At 55.3% G+C, this 20,584-nt stretch overlaps 7 protein-coding genes across 7 annotated transcripts in view; 3 read left to right on the plus strand and 4 right to left on the minus strand.

The window, feature by feature from the left end:
* Positions 1-1,874: 1,874 nt before the first annotated feature.
* CHGG_04946 (uncharacterized protein) lies at positions 1,875-5,688 on the minus strand (the record flags this gene model as incomplete). Its single annotated transcript, XM_001224159.1, has 5 exons — positions 1,875-1,970; positions 2,071-2,601; positions 2,908-2,921; positions 3,042-5,242; positions 5,297-5,688. 5 exons carry the CDS (start codon positions 5,686-5,688, stop codon positions 1,875-1,877), a joined length of 3,234 nt encoding a protein of 1,077 aa, XP_001224160.1.
* Positions 5,689-6,774: 1,086 nt separating this feature from the next.
* Positions 6,775-8,403, plus strand: CHGG_04947 (uncharacterized protein; the record flags this gene model as incomplete). The annotated part of the gene is made up of 3 exons (XM_001224160.1): positions 6,775-7,118; positions 7,176-7,288; positions 7,373-8,403. The coding sequence occupies 3 exons, from the start codon at positions 6,775-6,777 to the stop codon at positions 8,401-8,403; spliced, it is 1,488 nt and encodes a 495-aa protein (XP_001224161.1).
* Positions 8,404-8,977: 574 nt separating this feature from the next.
* CHGG_04948 (uncharacterized protein) lies at positions 8,978-9,956 on the minus strand (the record flags this gene model as incomplete). Its single annotated transcript, XM_001224161.1, has 2 exons — positions 8,978-9,525; positions 9,596-9,956. 2 exons carry the CDS (start codon positions 9,954-9,956, stop codon positions 8,978-8,980), a joined length of 909 nt encoding a protein of 302 aa, XP_001224162.1.
* Positions 9,957-11,022: 1,066 nt separating this feature from the next.
* CHGG_04949 (uncharacterized protein) lies at positions 11,023-13,443 on the plus strand (the record flags this gene model as incomplete). The annotated part of the gene is made up of 1 exon (XM_001224162.1): positions 11,023-13,443. The coding sequence occupies one exon, from the start codon at positions 11,023-11,025 to the stop codon at positions 13,441-13,443; it is 2,421 nt and encodes an 806-aa protein (XP_001224163.1).
* Positions 13,444-13,949: 506 nt separating this feature from the next.
* Positions 13,950-16,102, minus strand: CHGG_04950 (uncharacterized protein; the record flags this gene model as incomplete). The annotated part of the gene is made up of 6 exons (XM_001224163.1): positions 13,950-14,458; positions 14,517-14,602; positions 14,678-14,868; positions 14,933-15,056; positions 15,109-15,820; positions 15,895-16,102. The coding sequence occupies 6 exons, from the start codon at positions 16,100-16,102 to the stop codon at positions 13,950-13,952; spliced, it is 1,830 nt and encodes a 609-aa protein (XP_001224164.1).
* A 914-nt stretch (positions 16,103-17,016) lies between these two features.
* CHGG_04951 (uncharacterized protein) lies at positions 17,017-18,621 on the plus strand (the record flags this gene model as incomplete). The annotated part of the gene is made up of 2 exons (XM_001224164.1): positions 17,017-17,650; positions 18,338-18,621. 2 exons carry the CDS (start codon positions 17,017-17,019, stop codon positions 18,619-18,621), a joined length of 918 nt encoding a protein of 305 aa, XP_001224165.1.
* A 1,001-nt stretch (positions 18,622-19,622) lies between these two features.
* CHGG_04952 (uncharacterized protein) overlaps positions 19,623-20,584 on the minus strand; it is a gene marked incomplete at both ends in the record, with an annotated part of 2,896 nt that continues 1,934 nt past the window's right edge. Inside the window, 3 exons of the mRNA XM_001224165.1 lie at positions 19,623-19,712; positions 19,793-19,918; positions 20,047-20,566. Coding sequence (XP_001224166.1) covers positions 19,623-19,712; positions 19,793-19,918; positions 20,047-20,566 — 736 coding nt within the window. The remainder of the gene's footprint in view (positions 19,713-19,792; positions 19,919-20,046; positions 20,567-20,584) is intronic.

Consider the following 20,584-nt stretch of genomic DNA (forward strand, 5'->3'; position numbering starts at 1 on the left):
GAAAGAGTTGGGGGTTGTTGTGGTGGTGAGGCCGGTTAGGGTGGGCACGGTGAGGCGGCGGAATTTGCGCTCGACTTCGAGGATGGTTTTGGGGGTTGGCTTTATCGTGTTGTTGTGGGTTTGGGGGAGGATGGTGAAGAGGGCGCGGGTTGCGCGGAGGGCGGTGGCCATCGTGGGCTTTGGTTTGTTTGGGTCAGGTTCGATGTTGGGAAATAAGAGTTGATCGATCGGTTACGTTGTTTGCAATCGTGGTTGGCGATGGTCAGTCGGATAGCTGTTGGCAACCCGGTGTTGGAGATGCTTGTTAAGTCAATAGGCGGTGGAGGTCATCACCCCAAGGGAGTGTTTGGGTTGAGTTGTTGACTTGTTCCTAGAAGTATCGGAAATCTCAATTGGTATTGCGATGCGAGGCAGTGTCCCTCTCAGTTTTGGTCCATGAACGATTGGGTTGGACTGTTGGCAACATAGAAATTAGAAATTGGGTAACTCAGGGGAGAGTTGCCAGGAATAATGAGCACTGTTCTTGCACAACAGATGATAAAAATTAGAAAAACAACCAACACAAGGACCGAGGATGCGTTTATCGTGCACGGTTCCCGTCAACGAGGCCTACAGCTTGTGACACCAAACGCCGAATCACCTGACATAGGAAACCACAAATGGGCCGGGAGCAAAGCTCCAAGACACAATCACTGCCATCGCCAGAATCCCAACCTCCGGACTATTAGTCTCAGAGATGATCGAGAATCCACCACAATGGACCAACCAAATAAGCCCTTCTATCTACAACAAAGTTCTAGGTGCCCTCAATTCACTCCAGCAATTGTCACCCCTCCATCCCTTTCCATACCATCCAAATATGCCGTGCTGCTTTCTGGCCGGTGAGCCCATATCCTAGCCGGACCAATTCGTGTGTGAGCTCCTCCTCCAGAGCATGAAAGACGCCAATCTTCTCAATCAAGCCGTAGATCCTAGAGGCCTTCCCCTCAAGAATGTCAGCAATCGAGACGTGCAGTGGGTTGCCCCTCTTTTCGAGTGCTCGCTCCGCCTCGTTGAACTTTTGCCGGTACAACAATCTCGCCCCGACCTGCCGTGACGTGTTGCGATGGGCCCTGTGTTCGGGGTCGTAAAGAATATCTGCGGTTTCCCTGTCCGAGGAGATGAGCGGGATGGGCATGGGATAATGTCACAAACCACCATGCTGAATGCACAAGAGCGGGGCACAGGACGCCCCAGACCAATCGTTAGTACAGCCAATCAGCGGCTGCTCAGTATGCTCAGCGACTGAGCAAGGAGAGCAATGTGCTCAGTGTGCTCAGTGACTGAGCAGACTGAGCACCCAGGAATTAGGAAGTATATAGTCACTCGTTCTGGAGAGCTCTGGGAGTTCTCCAGTTAGTAATCACAACTACAGTTCGCTACAAGCTCGGAAGCCTACTGTTGAGACAAGCCTTTGTTGTGCACCTTTTGGCTGCACCGAACCTAAGCACCCTTGAGAGATTACCTTCAACCGAAGCTGAACCCTAACAGGACAGGGTCCTGAAGTAGGTTCGTCACAGATAACGGTTGACTTCCCAAGGCGCCGACTGCGCAAGTTCCCAGTCAATCACGGCGACGAGATTGAAGTCGTCGTCGATGAGAATGTTCTGCATGCCCATATCCATGTGGTTGAAGTGAAACGGCCCGTGGCTGCTCTTAAAAATGTCTGTGTCACGCACAATATTCCGAAAGACGAGAGGGCCAATGGTAGAATACTGGCTACTCGTCGTGCCGGAGCGCTTCCTTTGCATTGCCTGGTCGACAAGACCTTCTGCCACGGAAACGAAGTAATCCCACCCGGAACGGAAAGGGCCGGCGGTTAGAAGACCGTCCATTCAAGATGTAGCGATTGCGCCAATGATAGGATCAGTGTCTGTGGAAAAATGCGAGATGGAACCAATCTCCGGAAAGGTGAAAGCGGCAAGCTCTGCCTGAAAGGATGCCCATTGTACAAAAACATGCTCTTGGGTCGAGACCTTTAGGGGATTAGAATTTTGCATATCGCCATGGCGAAGGCGGAGCAGAACTTACGGGAAGGTTATAAATACTATGGCCGATATCTTGGAGAGAATTACCATAGAACCCTTCAATGAGCATGTAGGTGGCCCCGGCCTTGATAGCCCTTACAGACCCCGGCGCTTCGTATGCGTAGAGTTTGGGCACGGGGACTGTCTTGACATTCGCCCGCAGGAATTCCATTGTCGCAACTTCGCATTGGATCAAGTACTCCTCGTTCTCACTCATGTTGTTGCTTTCGGGATGTTTCGGTAGCCGAACTCGTGCGACGAGGAAGCGGTCGTCGGGCGCAACAATCTCGAAGCAGCACCAGTACTGGCCCGCAGAGAAAGGTTCACTCATGGACGCCGGTGCGCCAAGCACGACTGAGGCATGCTCCGTCAGTGCCGCCTTGTCGATGGACGCCATAAAACCCTCGAGGCGCTGCTTCATTCCGCCGTAGTCCCAATCATCGAATGATGTCCAGCGTTCGCTCGGCCGCATTTTCTTGGGCGCTGCCACGTCACCAAGCATGGTATCACTGGACCGTAGAGTTGTTCGAGCGTTCTAAGAAAGTATGAGGGTTGAGTTATAAGAAAATGGGAGAAAGTGAGGACAACCAACATGTAATGTACAGTACCTAGGTGAAAGGGTGATCTAACAGGGGACACCCCGATGATGTGGTTAGCAACATGAACTCAACGAACTGAACAATCTGAACTTGACAAAGTTTCTTCGGTACGGTAATATAGGTGCCTGGGCCATTCCCGACCTTAGTCCCCCTAATCTCCATCCCCGGCCCTACTAGCTCTCGGCGCTTGAACTTTTCCGAGGAAGCTGGCTGCAGCGCTGCCGTCGGATCAATCAACTAACTTTAGACTTCGGATCTGATTTGATTGAAGTATTTCGCCGTTGTATCTGCTTTGATTCAATTGATTGAGTTGGTCTGACCAATTCTGATCCCTGGGCTGCCCGATGAAGCTATTCCTGACGTTGCGCCGCCCTACATCTGACTCCTCCGAGCTCGATGCAACCATTCTGTGTCCAATTCTTCATCAACTGGAGCCTTTCAACCATAATCTCCTTCAGGGAATGCCGTTGCGATGTTATCGTTAGTTTCGCCGTACTGAACGCCCTCTCACAGTCATCTGCCATCGCGGGTATAGCTAGGATGTCCAATGCAAACCTGCTGAGCCGTGGGAACGCCTCCTTGTGATCAACCCACCATTGAATAGGGTCAGAAACTTCTTGAGGCTCGAGTCTGTAGTATCTATCAAGCTCATTGCCTGCATGTGTGGGCCTAGGATGTTTGCTCTTTATCCACTGAGTAAATCTGCTTGGATCTTTCTTCTCCGCAGACATCATCGGCGACGGCGATGGTGTAGGAGTATCCTTGAGACTGTCTTCAACCTCAACGGTAGAATACCACTCCTCTAGGGACTCCTTCAGCTGCCGTTTTGCATCCATCAGCCAAGTTAGTTGCGTTGGTGAAGTCCAGTTCGCCTCAAGGAAGCTTATGCCGAGGCCAGGGTGTAGAATGATGGATGCTGCGTAAAGAGGGGAATCTCTAAGCGAGGTATAATACTCGTTAAGCTTTACCCAAGCGTTGTTGATGCAGGCCCTCATGTATGTCCTCTCGTCTGCTGCTAGATTTGAGTTACGGCTAACTGACCGCGCCATGTAAGTTGGGCGAGCATGATCAGGCAGCGCAACTTCATTGAACTGAGCAGTAGCGGAAGCGGCAGCTGCAGGGTGCCGATGCCTTCGCTGCTGCTGCCGCCGTAAGGGTGTTGCGACCTCGAAGCCCTGAAGATGCTGAGGAAGTCTCGACTGCCGTGCAGGGCGATCTCTTGCTGGTGTGGTTGGTGTCGACGGCCGAGGGATTGCATCTGGGCCAGAGCCAGGTGAAAGAGGCTCGCTGGGCTTCTGAGAAGCCAATTCTGCAGCTAATTCCGTAGCAGGGTCGTCATAGAGGGCTTTCCACTCTTTGAAGTGTTCCAGGACAAATTCCATGCCAGTCATGAGCTCCCATAAGTGCCCATGGATGCCGCCATGGGCATGTCCCTGTGTTCTCATCGTGAGGCTGTAGATCGGCTCCAGCACGTGTTGAATATCGTTGAGAAGCCCCCAATCGTCAGTTGTCAGATGGTCCTGCCGAGGTAGCTGTGTCGAGGCATTGTCAAGGTCGAGGCTCAGCAGGTAAGCCCGAATCTCTGCTTGCTTCTCCCAGGCTCGCTGAATCATCAAATAGGTTGAATTCCACCGCGTCGCGTTGTTCTGCCGCAGCTCGAGCTCCCTGGAGGATGCCTCTGAGAAGATGAAGTCCTCAGACTCATCCCACTCTTGAATGACGTTCCGGAAAGCCTCACTACGTTGTGGCGAGGCTCTGATGAACTTGACAATGTTGTGAAGCTTTCCAATTGGTCCTTTGCGCCGCCAATGCTCGAGGCCCTCCTGGTACTGGCCAAGAGTATCATAAAAGTCAGATTGAATCTCGAAAGCATCGCTCTCATCGCCGAAAAGGAAGGCCTTCGCAACTAGGTTTAAGATGTGACCGAAGCATCGGATCCGTCGCGCCTTAACACCTTCGTCGTCCATCTGGGGCATAAACCGGGGGAGTAAAGACCGCAGACAAGTGTCGTTACTCGAAGCATTATCACAGACTGCTACTCCGAACCTTGAGTCGATTCCCCAATCCTTGATGACTTCCTCGAGGGTATTAGCGATGTTCTCGCCGGCGTGAGTGCCCAACTGGCGTCGAAAGCCGATCAAGCGGTTCTGCCGACGATATTCTCGATCAAGAAAATGTGCAAAAATCGCAATGAATGAAAGACGATTTGGAGAGGTCCAGAGGTCAAAGCTGATATGGATTGACGTCTGGGCACTATTCAGTTCCCTTTCGACATGGCCCTTACTCGCTTGGAAAATGTCTGCGAGATCCTGACCTAGTGTAGTCCTTCCCAGTGGCTGTTCCTTGGCAAGATTCATATTGTAGCTTTCAAGGAGCTTTGCCAAGAAGGGATTCGACAGAACAGTGAAGGGCAGGTCGGCATGGATGAGAAATCCGACGGCGAGCTCGCGAACACATGCCATCTTTGACTTAGTGAAAGGAGAATACGGGGCCGGGCGCTTCAGCGAGGCACGACGTTGTTGATCGAGAACCGACGGCTGAGCCTCCTCAATCTCGTCAAGAGAGTCCCCAGTGACTCTGTGTTCCCTATGACGGTTAGTGGCATCTTAGTCATGCTAGGAAATAACTTACTTCTTCAGATGGTCAATCGCTGAAGATGTTGCCTGGGATTTGAAGAACGTAGCTCTTCCTCTCTCATCACACAGTCGGCATGCCCAGAAATAGTCCTTGATGGTCTCATCTGGGTTCAATTCGGCTAGGAAGAAGCCCTGGGACCCAATCCAGCTCCGGCGTCCTTTGCTCTTCTTCTGTATTTGTGACTCGAGAACGAAACGGCGCTGCTGCCAAATAATCTTTTGGACGTCACAAATTGTCGAGTTGCCCACCGGTGCATTCTGGTTGGCCTCCTCGACCTGCTTGGTGATGTTAGGGCGCGAGAGGTTGTGGCGGGGCCGTCCAAACAGGGAGAATGCCGAGGTTTGCCCGCGCGCTGATGAGGGGCTTGACGGAACCGAGGATGACATCGAGGAGAATGAAATGAATATATCGCTGGGGTTGGATAGGGTGTGAATGGCTCCAACAAGTGGCATGGGCGGCAATAGTGGCAGCTGCGGCGGGAGTCCGGCGGCAGTGTGCTTGCGCGTCAGCGCTGGGCTTGACGCGTCGACTGTGTTTGGACTGCCCTTTCCGCCAATCAGGGCCTGTCAATCATGGCATGGAGGCTCGGATGAAAAATATTGGCAAATTATCCGGAAGCGGAATATCCTTTTTCCGAGATGTGAGGGCATCCAGATATTTGCAGATATTGTTGTTTGAAATCTGCTTTAGTTGGTCTGAACCCTGCTTAGAATTGAGTTGAATTTAGTTGAGTTGATTGGAATAATTGACCTGTAATTTGATCTGACGGCAGCTCTGGCTGGCTGATATGAAGGACGCGTCTGGACTCTGCCCCGGTATCTGGGATCGCCGTGATCTGTGCCGAGCTTGCTAAGGCATGCTAAGATGCGAGGAAAGCACCGCGAGGTTTGTGACGGAGTCAATGAGGGTTGATGGAGGATGACCGAGGCAGTGCTGTTGACTAGGCCTAAGCCAAGTGTTGGCGGGGTCGACTTACCAGCTCCGATTGTTGTCGCCCTAGATGCACTTAACCCCACAAAATGGAACCGGTCCAACAGCGAGTCGGCCTGGTTCCTTAGTAACTCGACAGGTAGGTACCTAGGTAAGGTAGATAGGTAGGTACCTTAGCTCAGTGCGGTGAGCGTACAATCATGGCAAGGTTGTGAATGTCGGCCGGGTGCATATTGGAAGGGACCAGGTAAATCAGATTTTGTGAGGACTCAATGAGGTCTCTGCGGGATTGGTCGAAGGCTGCATGAGATCGTTCGTTTGGTCCAGCCCCCCAGGTCTCTGAGGCCTACAGCCAGCTGCATGAAAGGAGGGGCAGAGGGGTTCTGCCTTGTCCGAAGTTGACTTCAATCATCAACTCTTGGCTTCTCTCGTCCTCGCAACCCGTTCTAGGCCATTGCGGGTCGCATAACTTTCTCTTCCGTCTTCCACCTTTGATAAAGCACCGTTGAGAACCATGATGCTTCCAGTCACTCCTTCCCGCGATGGGGAGGATCCCAAGGCAAGAAGCCACTATCGTCTTCAACACCAGCCCTTTGCATTCGACGAGCAGCAGCAATGCCACTTTCCTGGCCGCAGAGGACTCCGACAACGGTTTCAAACTCGAGTACGCTGGCAGCAACACCGATATCACCGACGTCGCTACATGTACCGACACCGACACCGACAGCGAACCTGACAGTGACAGCGACGGTTCCTATATTGATATCTCATCGAATGCAGAACGCCCTGAAGACTGGACAACAAAAACGTACTCGACCCTGAAGTCGCTCGTGGCCGCGGCAAAAGGCGGAGTCTCAAAGCCCGTCGTTCAGTTCATCAAGAAACAGTCAGTACCCCTTGCCGGGCTATTTGTCTAGGCAGCCAGAATCTGACCTGATTGTAGTCTCAAAGGCACCAAACTCATCTTCGTCGTCGGCCAGACTGGGACCGGAAAGTCCAGTTTGCTCAAAGAGCTTACCGGCCAGGACATCAACATCGGCAAGAGCCATAAATCCGGTTCGTGGTTCCCCCAAGCCCGGGACATAGGCAAGCCTGAAATGCTGGAATGGAAGTTATCGAAGCTAACATTTCCCGTCCTAGGCACGGAGGAGTACGAAGTCTGTCCAGCCGTCATCGATGGAGAGCAATACCTGTTTGTTGACACGGCCGGGTTCGGAGCCGGTGATAGGAAGGACTTTGACAACTTTTTCGACGTTGTGACCTGCTTGGACGCCCTTGCTCCATTCGTCACCATCGCCGGCCTTATTTTTGTCTATGGTGGCACCCAGGAGCGCATGTATGCCCACGACCTAACGACAACCCAGTGGGTCAAGTGCTTCTGCGGTCCCGAGTTTTACCAATACATCACCATTGTGACGACTAAGTGGGATATGTTGCAGCAGGAGGCCTTCACAGAAGCCTGGGAGAGGTTCGACGGCGTCGTCAAAGACCCCGTCGTCGCAGATATCCTCAGCCCAGCCCCCGCTGGCACAAAGCGCTATCATCCGGGTTCGGTTTACCACCACGGCGTCGTGATGGACGACGCCAACCTCGGCACGCCACTGAGATGCCTTCCCAAAACAACCTGCGCCAACGAACGGACCAAGCGCGCGAGAGCCATGATCATGAATCGTTACAGTACACGGCCAGAGGTCAAGCCCCAAATCCTCCGGCAAATGGCAGCCGGGGTGCTCTGGTACGAGACCGAAGCTGCCAAACTTCTCAGAAACAGTCATCTCGCCATCAAACTCACCATCGTTGACCACTTCCTCCGTGTCACGGTGATTCCAGACAAGAAGCCCGCGGAACTCACCACAAAACCCAAGAGCCGAAGAACCGCCAGCACCCTGCCGCCTGCCCCCGCCTTCCTCGCCCTCCCTCCACCAGACCCAACCCCCGTGACGGAGAAACCCGCCAAACCCAGCGCGAAGCCCAAGGTTCGCAAAACCACCAGCACTCTGCCGTCTGTCCCTTTAGTACTCACCCTCCCTCCGGCGGCTAGATCAGAGGACCCTTGGACAGAGAAGCCGAAGCGCTCGTGGTATTCGCGGATCTGGGACTGGCTTGAGAAGGCGAAAGAGCTGGCCTTCTTTTTCCGACGGCAGAAGAGGGCTGCTTCGAATACAGATTAACGTCCACGGCCCGAGGAACAGGTCCTGATGGTCGGTACACTCATGAATTGGTGGTCGGGGCCGGTGAAGCCGAAGGTGGATGGAGGCTTGTGGGCTTGGGTACCTAGACAGGGTGGCAGGACGGATCTTCTTTGGGAGTCAGCATTCGAATATTGCCTGCCCTTCCTGACCCTTCTATTTGTTTGCACTTTGCTCCTCGTCTTGGAAAATTCGATTTGCGATCTTTGCATAATGAGCACATCGTTTCTCTTGTCCACGATGTGCCGGTACCTTGGCCGTCTACTTTTACCTTTCCCACACCACAATGACCACACTTAATCCTCGTTTCATCACTGTTCACAGGATCCGGCTTCTTACCCTTGTAGTCACAAGTTCTGAAACCCATAGGGCGGACATCAAAAATTTTACAGAGAGGGAAAAAGCCATTTATTGCCCAGCCATACTCTTTCCTCCGGTCACAGCCCGATACTCGTATGCCCAACCCCAGGCAGGCAGGTATGCAGGTTGCTCAGCCGCTAAACTCAACGCCAGCTCCCATCAACACCCCCCCAAGCCCACCCACAAGCCCACCCCCCTAAAAACTATAAACCTGATCCGGCCGATACCCCAACTCAGCCAACACCCCGCTCCCCTTCCTCTTCAACGCCTTCTCCATCGCCGGCGGCCCACAAACCAACACCTTCACATCCTTATTCCCGTCCTCCCGCGCCCCCAACCCCACCCCCTCCAGCACCTCCCTCGTGACGAACCCCTTCCGATGCGACGAGCCCACCTCCGGCTCCGCCACCACGTACACGGCCCTAAACCGGCCCGGAAACTTCCTCTCCATCTCCGCGAACTCCTCCCCCAGGAACACGTCCTCGTCCCTGTTCACCCCCCACACCAGCGTCACGCGCGTGCGGTCGGAGGGGTTGTGCAGGATGCCCCGCGCCAGCTGGTACATGGGCGTGATGCCCGCGCCGCCGGCGATCAGGGCGACGTGGGAGTGTTGGTTGGGAGTCCAGGCCAGTTCTTTGATGGGCGCCATGGTGAGCGTGTCGCCGGGCTGGAGGGAGTGTAGGTGCGTGCTTTGTTTGCCGTGCGGGTAGAGCTTGATGAGGAGTTCGATGTAGCCGGGTTCGTCTGGGGTGAAGGGGGGGTTAGTTTGGGGTTGGTTGGGTTGGAATGGGATGGGGTAAGAGGGGGTACATACTGAGGTCGTTGGTCGGTGTGTACGGCCGGATGACGGGGAACCAGCGGCCGTTGGGGAATGCCACGGTCAGCACGGCGGAGGTGAGGCCAAGGCCGCTGGGTTTGCTGGCGTCGGGCAGCGCAAAGCGCAGCTTCTTGGTGTTGTGGTTGATCAGCTCGGTGCTGTCGAGGCGCAGGCTATGGAAGCCGAAGCTGCTGAAGATGGGTTTCTCCGATTTGGTGTTGTTGCTGCGCAGGTACCAAGCATACGCGCCAATGCCAGCCACGGCGGCGGCGACTGCGACTTGAGTTGTGCCCATGACGTTTGCGCGCTGCGTCGCCCGCCGTAGAAAGGGTCGGAAAAAAGTGCCCGGAGGAGGCATTGCGAGAGACCTAAGATCGGACTGCCGACTCTTGAGGAGAATTTATTTGAGGAGATCGGTGGCTACCCGTTTGCAGGTCCGGACTCCCGAAACTCGCGGGTGTTGAGACGTCAGGTTGGTAGTACACAATATTCGTGGGTGTTTCCAGCGCCCGAGCGTAAGCGGTTAATCTGGCGACCGGAGTTTGGCTTTGGGGAAGTCCAAGTGCACGGCAGGAATGGCTTGTGCCACTCTTGCCGGGGAAGTCAGCCCATCCTTTAACGATTTCGGTCCCGACGTGGTCAGCGGCTTTCTTACGGCCAGGGCGCGCAACCAGAGGGTCGGCATCGGTCCGAAGGCGCGAGCCACGGGGCAGGTAAGTTCCGGCCCCGACTGCTGGGGGCAAGAGCCGGTTCCATCATTTCATTGTTCCAACGTCAATGACTTTATTAATTATAGAGCTTCGAGTAAATTGCGCCGCAATCGGCCAAGAAAACGGCTTTATTCTTTAAGTTCAGCAACGGTCAGAACCGCCGCTGTTGATGAAAGCAGGCTCACTGCACTCAATTGATTGTGTTGGTGGTGGTTGCACGGAGGAGATAAGATGGAATGAGGCTCGGGCCGGGCGGGCAGCGGGCTTCTTGGCAAGTCCGAGTGGTGCCTTAAGCATCCCGTTGATGAGCGCACAAGCGGGGCATCAAACGGCTCGGATTGTCTTCCATCTTCGGCTCAGTGGGACACTCCTACGAATTATTACCATGGATCGCTTCGGATAGATGTCCATAGGAAATCCGACATTGAATGCATTCCAGCGACATGAGAATAATGTCCTTCTCTTGAGCAAGAGAAATACCCGAATTGATAAACACCGTTTTGAGGTGTCACCAAGTGACTTAGCTGAATGAAGGACGGACATCAACCGAGGATGGCGCAAATCAATTCCCCTAAACCCCATTTGGCAGGCGGTAAGAAAGCCAAGTGAAGGCCCCACTCCCCTCGGGCTGGTCTGAGGTTTCTGCTTGGCGGTCAACTTTTTTCTGCCGGACTCAACTCCAACACCACCAGTCCAGCCAAACCACTGGCAACCATGGCGGACGATGGCATGCTCCTCAATTTCGAGATTGGCGATGCCCCCTTGAAGAGCCAAGTCAAGTTCAAGGGCGGCCGCTGGCGCGATCGACTCAAGGCACAGAGGAGCGCCAAACAATCGCACGAAGATGGTCCCTCCTCGACCCCGCCAAGGAACAGGACAACCGTTGGTGGCTATGATGCGGGCAGGTTGGGGAAACGGCCCAGGACGGAGGATGGGGAGTCTCACAGATACGCAAAGGTACCGAGGACGAGCGATGCCGCCCCCAAGGCACCCAGCCACGCCATGAAAACCGGCCAGATCTCGTCGAGCCTATTCACGTCGAACCCATCGGCCGTTACCGACTTCGACCAGCCACCAGCCGAGGAGGAAGCCGAGCCGGCGAAAGCATCCAACGCACCGCTGTCCGAAGAGGCCGAGAACTTCCACTCCCTGGGCGTCTCACGGCGCGTGGCCCAGCACCTGGCGACGAAGCTCGAGATGAAGGCCCCGACCGCCATCCAAAAAAACACGGTGCCGCAGCTGATCAACGGGGATAGTGATGCCTTTCTTCAAGCCGAGACTGGTTCGGGAAAGACATTGGCATATCTCCTCCCGATCGTACACCGGATCATGTCCCTCAGCCTGAACGAGGACGGCACGCCCAAGGACACCAAGGTACATCGGAATTCTGGTCTGTTTGCCATCATCATGGCACCCACACGCGAACTGTGCAAGCAGATCTCCGTCGTGTTGGAAAAGGTGTTGCGATGCGCCCCGTGGCTGGTCTGCACCACCGTCATCGGTGGGGAGAGCAAGAAGTCGGAGAAAGCAAGGATACGGAAGGGAGTAAACATCTTGATTGCCACGCCTGGTCGGTTAGCAGATCACCTCGACAACACCAAGGTTCTCAACGTCGGCACGGTGCGATGGCTGGTACTCGACGAAGGCGATCGCATGATGGAAATGGGCTTCGAAGACGACATCAAGACCATCGTGGGCAAGATTAGGGCGGACAAATTGGAGAAAGTGAATGCCGAGGGTGTCGTGTTGGATGGCGTACTGCCTTCGAGGCGGGTGACCGTTCTTTGCTCAGCAACCATGAAGATGAACGTGCAGAAGCTGGGCGAGATCAGTTTGGAGGACGCCATCCACATCATGGCAGCCAAGTCTGAGTCGGATGGGGACGCCGACGCCGTATTCGCTGCGCCCTCGCAGCTGAAGCAATCCTGCATAGTCACACCGGCCAAGCTACGCCTGGTGACCTTGATTGCTCTATTGAAGTCGACATTCGCAAGGAGAGGGTCCGTCATGAAGGCAATCATTTTCATCTCATGTGCTGATTCCGTCGACTTCCACTACCAACTACTCAAGGACACAAAAGCGGTAGAACCACCGACTCCGGACTCCTCATCAACAAAAGACCGCAACCCCCATACAGACACGACCGTGGCCCGGGCGGCTTACATAACATCACCGGCAAACCCGAAGGTGATGCTGCACAAGCTCCATGGCTCACTTGCACAGCCGGTGCGCTCAGCAACGCTAAACGCGTTCTCGGCCTGTAAGGATCCAGCCGTTCTCATCACCACCGATATCTCGTCCCGCGGGCTCGACGTGCCGGCAGTCGACCTCGTCATCGAATACGACCCAGCATTTGCCGTACCAGACCACGTCCATCGTATTGGTCGTACTGCCCGTGCCGGTCGTGCGGGCAAAGCAGTGCTCTTCCTCCTCCCCGGCTGCGAAGAGGGCTACACCACCATCCTCAACTCATCAACACCCATCGCCCCGCAGCTCTACGAATCCATCCTCCAAAAAGGGCTTGCCTCGGTCGTCAACCTTCCCTCTACACACACCACCTCCGAAACAGACAAGCAGACCTGGTCAACGCGCGCCGAAGCACTCCAACTGCATCTCGAGCAGCGGCTGCTCGCCAACCCCGCCGGCGCCGACGACGACGCAGACGACAACCCCAACCCCTTCAGAGGCAACAAGGGCAACCACAACAACAACACCAAACCCAAGTCCAAACAATATAAACCGAAAATCGACAACCCGCTACTCGACGCGGCGCGCCAGGCATTCCGGTCGCACATCCGCGCGTACGCAACACACGTACGCGAAGAGCGCGTCTACTTTGACATCCTGCAGCTGCACCTCGGGCACTTGGCCAAGGCATTTGCGCTACGGGAACCGCCGGGCGGCATCGGTGGCGGTGTGGCGCGGCGGACACACACGGCGGCGAATAAGGCGGCCGCGGAAAGGAAGTCTAAGGTTTCGGGCGGTGGCGGTGGTGGAGGGAGGGTGGGCTTTGGGAGGGGAGCGGCGGATGATGATGGGGATGGGGTGGGGGCGGTGGATGAGGATGCGGCGAGGCGGATGCGGGAGAAGATGCGCATGGTTATGAATGCGTCGAGCGAGTTTAATATTGGGTGAGTGGGGGAGTGGGTTGTGGGTGCGGGAAAAGTATGGTCGAGGTATATACCCCTGGTGTGTTGGTAAATACGAAGAGTCGTTTGCAGCTGGTTTTGCTTCTGGGTGAGGACAGAGCTATCCGCGATGTGCATGTCCCGGTGCAAGGTACTCAAGGCAAATATGTAACGGATATGCATTGTGATGGCCGGCTCCTGGATGTCGCCCATCCGACCCCACCCCCGGAATGGTTGTTACTAGAGTTGACGAAACAGATAAACAATGTACAAATAATGTATACACGAACGTATAATGTAAGGTATCCAACCCCATATAGGTAACCAGCCACCCATTTCCTCAGCCTCGCCCCATCCAGAAAAACACCAAACGGCCCCCGGTTATTTTGTCCCCAACACTCCCTTCCCCTCCCTAAAACAATTGGATATACAACACAAAAACAACTTCCCAGCAGGAAGCCCCAAAAAAAAAAAAAAAAAAAAGGCCAAACCACCCCCCCCAAAACGCCCGGCTCACCGCACCGGCGTCGAATCCAACTCAAAATGATTCGCCCCCACCCCCAACTCGCTCGGCCGTGCATGGTTTCCCAGCTCAACCGGCGGCGGCCCTTCACTCCCGTCCTTCTCCTTGTACCCGTAGTACCCGCCCATCGGATTCGACATGTTGGGGGTTGCGGTGTAGTAGGAGTAGGGGGAGTTGGGGTCGAGTTCGCTCGCGTGCTGGTATTGCCCGTGGTGGTGGTGGGGGTGTTGGTGGGGGTGTTGGTGTGGGTTGGGGTCGAGTTCGGAGGGTTGGGTTGGGTTTTGGGAGGTTGGGGGTTGGGTGGCTTGTTGTTGTTGTTGTTTGCGGCGGCGGAGGATGAACCAGGCGGCGACGGCGATGGCGGCCAGCCCGGCGATGCCGCCTACTACGCCGCCGACGATGGCGCCGACGGGGGTGGAGCTTGAGCTGGTGTCGGGGTTGGGGTCCGAGGTGGAACTTGAACCTGGGGCGCCTGTGGGTAGGGGGTTCCCGGCTGCGTCTTTGAAGGGGGGTGTTAGTGTCTCTGCTTGGTTGGGGAGGGGGGTTGTGGTGCTTACCGGTGTTGGTGGCTGTTGCGCTCGCCGATGCCGCTACGAACAGTTTCTGGATCTCGTCGGACGACCAGTCGACCTTGTCTAGCGCGCTGTTTTGCGGTGAGGTGTCAGCTCGCAGGCCTTGGAACTCGGTCGGGATACCCCCAGTTAAGTGTGGGCATTACTTGTCGCTGTACAAGTCTTGTATAGTCTTGCTCCGCTCGTAGGCGGGAGCGTCGGCGTCATACGAGTCCTTCCACTCCAGAGTGGACATGTCAAACAGCAGCAGCCCCTGAGGCGCCGGATCCGCTTCCGACGCCGCTCCTTTCACGCCGCCTATGCTTAGAACCTGCCGCTTTCCCACGCGGACACAGCTCTAGGGGGGAGTGTTAGTCACTGGAAAGAGTCATCAAAGTGGTAAGGGGGTGGACTAGACGTACCGCTCCCACACGTGCGCCCCCAGGAGGGTCGGAGAGCTTTGTCCAGACAAATCCCGGCATGCTCAGGATGTAGGCGTCCCCGTAGTTGAACTGGTCGCGGCCGTTGATGCCGCCGAATAGGAAGCTTGGGGTGGGTCAGCTTGCTGTGTATTGGCCCTCGGACGCGAACAACTCACATATCATAGCCGCCGTCAGACGTCGGGAAGACGACGGTGCAGAATTGGCCTCGTGGGGTCGGAGGCACTGTCCCAGTCGCCGTCTGCCAGTACGTCTTCTTCGTCTCCGGGTTGAAGAGGGTCAAGTTCCGAAGATCCAGGGGTGACCCATCCGACTTATTCAGGTCGCTGTCGACCGGCGGAGCATACCCTCCAAACGTAATGATTAAACCGTCCGGACCGATAGACGGCAAATACGCTGCCGCCCCCTTGTTCAAGACACCAGAGCCGTAGGGGCTAAAGTTGATGGTTCCGTTTTGCCAGATCTTGCTCTTCATGTCGAACGACACCATGCCCGGGATCGGATCCGCGGTGGAATGATCCTTCTCGGTCCACGCGTGCGTCGCCCCGCCGATCACAAATCCCATGCTGTCCGTGTTGACAAAGGTGCCGTACTCGGTCTGGTGCATGCCGTTGAAGAGCGTCGGGTTCCCCGGGTCCTCGACCGCCCACGAGCCGCCCCCCTTGCCGTCAGCGGTAAACTTCCAGAGCGCGCTCTTGGTGATGTTCTTGCCCCCCGGCCATCTCCCGCCCCACGAGTAAAACGCGCCCGCAGCCGTGTCCGTCCATAGTCCTACATTGGTCTTTGCGGGCCCCGGTTTCGGTATCGTTCGGATGGTGACGTCTAGAGATTTCCACGACTGGGACATGTCGATGGAGAGCGTCGAGTTCACTGCGGTAATATACACCACAAGGTCAGTTCCGTCGTTCCCGGCTAGCTGCTTATGGTGGCGAATTCTTACACACATCCCGATCCACGGCTCTCCCCATCGACTATTTGGTTGATCTCCCCTCCTTCGATGTAGACATAATCGCCGAGGACGGTCGATGCCGCCCAAGCCCTGCGGAGGAAGTTATCTGGGTCCGGCACATCTGGAAACGCGGCGCCCAAGGTGCACCCGAGCCCGAGGAAGGCCAGCAGCTTGAGCGTCGAGGTTCGCTGCCCCTGAGGCATGGTGAACCGGCGGCACTATCACTCGAGCTTATCGGAACATTGAATCGCAAGATCGTAACTTTTCCGGGAGGGTTCGGGATACGTTCGCGGGGTGTTAGGATTGACAATCCGGTTGTGCTCTCAAGGACAACCGGTGGGAAAGCACGTCGAGAAGCGGGACAGGCACGACGAGGTGAGAAATGGGATCCGAGACAGAGACGGATCCTTCGCCGTCGCGCGTTCACAATTACAGGGTTGCATCGTAGGATCGGGTCCATGTCACCCCTCGCTTTTGCCATGCCGCAGACCTGCACGCTTCCCGGCTTTGGATGTAACCCGGCCCAGTTTTTTATTGGGACAGATCGGCCGGAGCGGAGCTTGACGTTTGGGAGGATCTTGAAGGCTCGGCATCAACGGGAGGGCAGCTGGGCAGCACATGGCCAGCCGGGAGGTGGTGGGGGTGGAGAGAAGAAAAAGGGGTAGAGGAGAGCCGAAGTGTTGTCTACGTCGGGAACAACAACATTTCTAACTCGAGCCAAGTTTGTCGGACTTGCTCAAAAGAACAGAAATGGCCCGGAAACTTGTTGAAGAGTCAATGACCAAATCAGGCAAGGTCGGAAAGGGATCGACGTTTCGTCCTACCCCCTGACGGTATTTCAAATTAGAGCTGAGAGGCCCCCAAACACTGCCGCCTAGGGGCCTGATCAGCTCGCCACCGTTCCGTACCGTTACTGCTTAAAAGATACATCTGTCGCCCGCGTTTTAGTGGCTTGGCATGCAGAGGCTGCAATGTATCTGTGGATCCCCGTGGAATTTAGACTATCCCGCTTCCAGATGTATTACGGCATCAGAGGCACCTGGGGCCCCTGGCCGAAAACCTCTCTCACCGAGACTGTCGCCGATGCCAGCCAAAGTCCAGTGCCAAAAAGGACGTCATGGAGGTCAGCAACACACTTTCTCAGGCCGATGATGGGTCTGGCGATATTTCTGGTGTTTTGGTACCTCCTAGCGAGGAGCTCGTTAATCTCCAGGGGGTCTCCAATGGCTTTGACGACCCACAGCTCCCATGGCAAGAAAACGACCCTCCTACCGGCGACCGGGAGGTATATGCGGAGGTTTTCCATCGCGAGCGGGCGACCGGCGAGTTTACCGAGGAACCCAGCACTCGTACCGACTTTGATAGAGACTCGAGTATCGATCCCGACGACCCCGACGATAATAGCGACATAGAGGAGCAAGAACTAGGCGATGTCAGTATCGTCCCATCACCAAGAACGCCTACGCCAGCCTCTAGCAGTGACGGGCGCAGGCCGAAGCGGAGATACGCACTGGATTCGGGGGCAATCGCCGTGGCGCGTGGGATTGAACGCCTCGCGGAGTCGAACACCAAGGTTGCGGGCGCCGACGATGTAAGCGCAGCGATTCAGAGCTTCCAATCCTCTTCGGACAGTGTGATCACCACTAGCGGTAAACTCAAAGTGATCGAGCGATTGGCGATGCCAATGTGGGCTGTTGTATGGAATGCGATGTCGACGGAGATGCGGTCTGAGTTAGCTAAGAAGTGGGCGAGTGAGTAGTTAAGTGGTAGCTAGCGACATAGCTGATTTTCGTCTTCAATGCATTAGACGCATCAGAAGCAGCATTTCCCATCAAATATATTTCGGGAATGGAATGGAGATACCCTGCCGCATACCAAAGCCCGCATCGGCCAGATAATATCGACCTTGAGGGACACTAAACTTCCTTGCGAACGCGTTGTCGCAGAGGGTCGCGTCATGCATTGAGCCCTCTGAGCCAGCCAATACGTACGCAAAGGAATAATCGGTTCTGACGGCGGCAAATACATTCTGCGAAATGTAACCTTTGCGGTCTCTCCAACGAAGCTGCTTCTTTGCTGGTACATGCGCTATGATATGCGTGCCGTCAAGAGCGCCAATGCAGCCGTTGAAGGCATTGAGCTTTGGGTCCAGTTCGATCTGCGGATCGAGCCCGTCTTCTGGTTTTGCTCCCACAAACTGGGTGTGGAGATACTCCAGTCTTGGTAAGAGCCTCTTCATGATGTCGGACACGGTACTCTGGCTAATTTGGAAGCGATGCGCAGCGCTCCGTTGATCTTCGTTGTGTGCGAATATCCATAGCAACACCATGACCTTTAACCTTGCTGGCAAGTATCTGGTATCTATGAGACCAGTATGCTCTTGCAGCCAGCCCACTAGCTTCAAGAAGGTCGGCTGATCTATGCGAAACAGGTCATAGAACTGGGTTGGCGATCCGTGCAGTATATTGTCTGCAAGCTTGGTTGCTTCCTCTGGGCCGCCAGGATGTATTGTGTTCGGTGCCCGCCGCGCCCGCCGCCCGATTTGCAGTACATGGAGGGCACCAAGCAGCGCTGCCGTCAGATGCGCACGGCGCTGAGGTTGACTGTCCGAAACCATCGCGATATACAGAGAGAGGGCGAGAATAGCAACATCTACAGCTTCATCCTTTTCCCTCTGAGAACCCCACGCGGAGCCTCCTACAAAGTGGGCCGTGACCACTAAGCTCCTGCCTACCGTTCCGCAACGGCCAACATCGGTCGTTGCGGAACGACAGTGCCAAGCCTGTTGAAGGTCATTTTTATGGCACCGGCTAAGCCTGTCGCAGGGAATCAAGCGAACGCGATGGCGTGGTACATGTGTTCTTGGCAAAATGGAGGTCTGGAGGGCTTTTTCACATTGTACCGCTAAAAACTGGTGCCCAGAAGGGAAAGGCGCCTTGCATTTACCTAACTGCGGCATTTTTCGCTACATAACTGGGGTTCGAAAAGGGACACTAAGCAGTAACGGTACGGAACGGTGGCGAGCCGATCAGGCCCTAGGACTTGGATGCAAAGGCTGTACGGATGTACTTGTGCTTGTAATTAACCCAACCAGAACGACAGACACGCACCTGCAAGCGTCCCACATGGTTCATTGGCCGGTATTTATGGACGGGGAACATAGCAATACGAAATATATGATGCACTGCCGTCTCACTGCGTACATGCCTCTGGACAGACTATCGCCGTCGTCCAGCCCGGAATGAGCTGAAGTCGGCAAATTCAACCTTGCGCCACATCCATCTTTCGCACTTGGCGTCAAGAGCGCATTAAGTAATAAAGACAAAGGTTGGCTCAGGGTGCTCGAAACGACGGCACAATATTTGACTACCGCCCGTACTGATAGTCACATTGAATGCTAATCCAGATGCAGCCACCATGCTTCCGGGCAGTTAATCAACTGTCTCCAAAAGCCTCTTGTAACTCAGGTATTACCCATCATATTAACATTGGAGATGAAGCTATGGTAAAGACACAACAAAGCCCTCTGTTCCGGCTCCTGTTAAAGCTACACGTACACCCGACGTCAAACTAGGCACAGGTAACTACCATGCTGCACTGATTACACGCCAGGGCTCAGAAGTTTCTGGTAATGCAAAATGTGATCGATGTAGGGCATCCAAGGAGAAACATTAGTCGTCTTCCGTATATTGTGTATTATGACGCGGTCTGGTCATTGGGGAATCATTCGCTTTCACTATCATCATCATTGGTAGGCTCAACCGCTTCTGTGATGACCCCAAGAGCAGCCATGCCATATCCTTCATCAGGATACTGGAACGGGAAACCTTGATTTAGTAACACACCCCCAGCAATAATCCGGTGTGACAAGGGATAGGCAGCAAGATGCGTACCTGGGTGGCATAGAAGCCAGTAATGGCCGTCCCCGGAACAGCCGAGACCGTTCTAGTGCTGGTCACTCCTTTAAAATCGGGATCAGAATTTGAAATGAGGCATGACCTCCCGCGGTTGGTGTGGAGCTAGATGGTGATGAAAGTAGCGGGAGCGAGTGAGCGAGCGAGCAAACAGAACGCCGGCCAACTTGAATTGCGGGCAGAAGCAGAAGCAGCAGGGGAGAGGGAACAGAAGAACCGGGGACAGAACAAACCTTGAACCACCCCATCAACCCATGTTCCACGTCCCAGCGCTGCCCCTCCCCGTCCTGGCAGAACCAATGGCCAATCTCAACCGCCTCAATACGCTCCCCGCCGGCCCCATCAACCGGGAACTCAACGACACGGCGCCCAGTCGCCGACAACCTCCCCAACCGCCCCAACGACCGACACTCGACGGGTACATTTTCTCCCCCGCCAAAGACAAAGGCAATGCGATAGGTGTCGTCCCGCCCGCTCGCCACGACAGTCCGCGTGAGGTAGGGGAGGTACTTGCCCCCTGGACCCCCGAAATGGCACCAAATCAGGGGGTTGTATCCGTAGTGGGAGACGAAGTAGGCGCGGGCCGGGAAAAAGGCGTCTTGGTTCAGGCAGAGGGATGGTGGGGGCACGTCTGGGTACCAAAGCGCGTCACGCCACAAGTCGGCGTCCGCATAGGCGGGCCCGATGACGTCCGCCGACGGTGACGGTGGTGGTGGTGGCGCTGGCGGTGACGGTTCGACGTTGATGGCAAAGCTGAACATTTTGTAGCCA

Source organism: Chaetomium globosum, genomic scaffold (assembly GCF_000143365.1).
Source record: "Chaetomium globosum CBS 148.51 scaffold_4 genomic scaffold, whole genome shotgun sequence".
Taxonomy (NCBI): Eukaryota; Fungi; Ascomycota; class Sordariomycetes; order Sordariales; family Chaetomiaceae; genus Chaetomium; species Chaetomium globosum.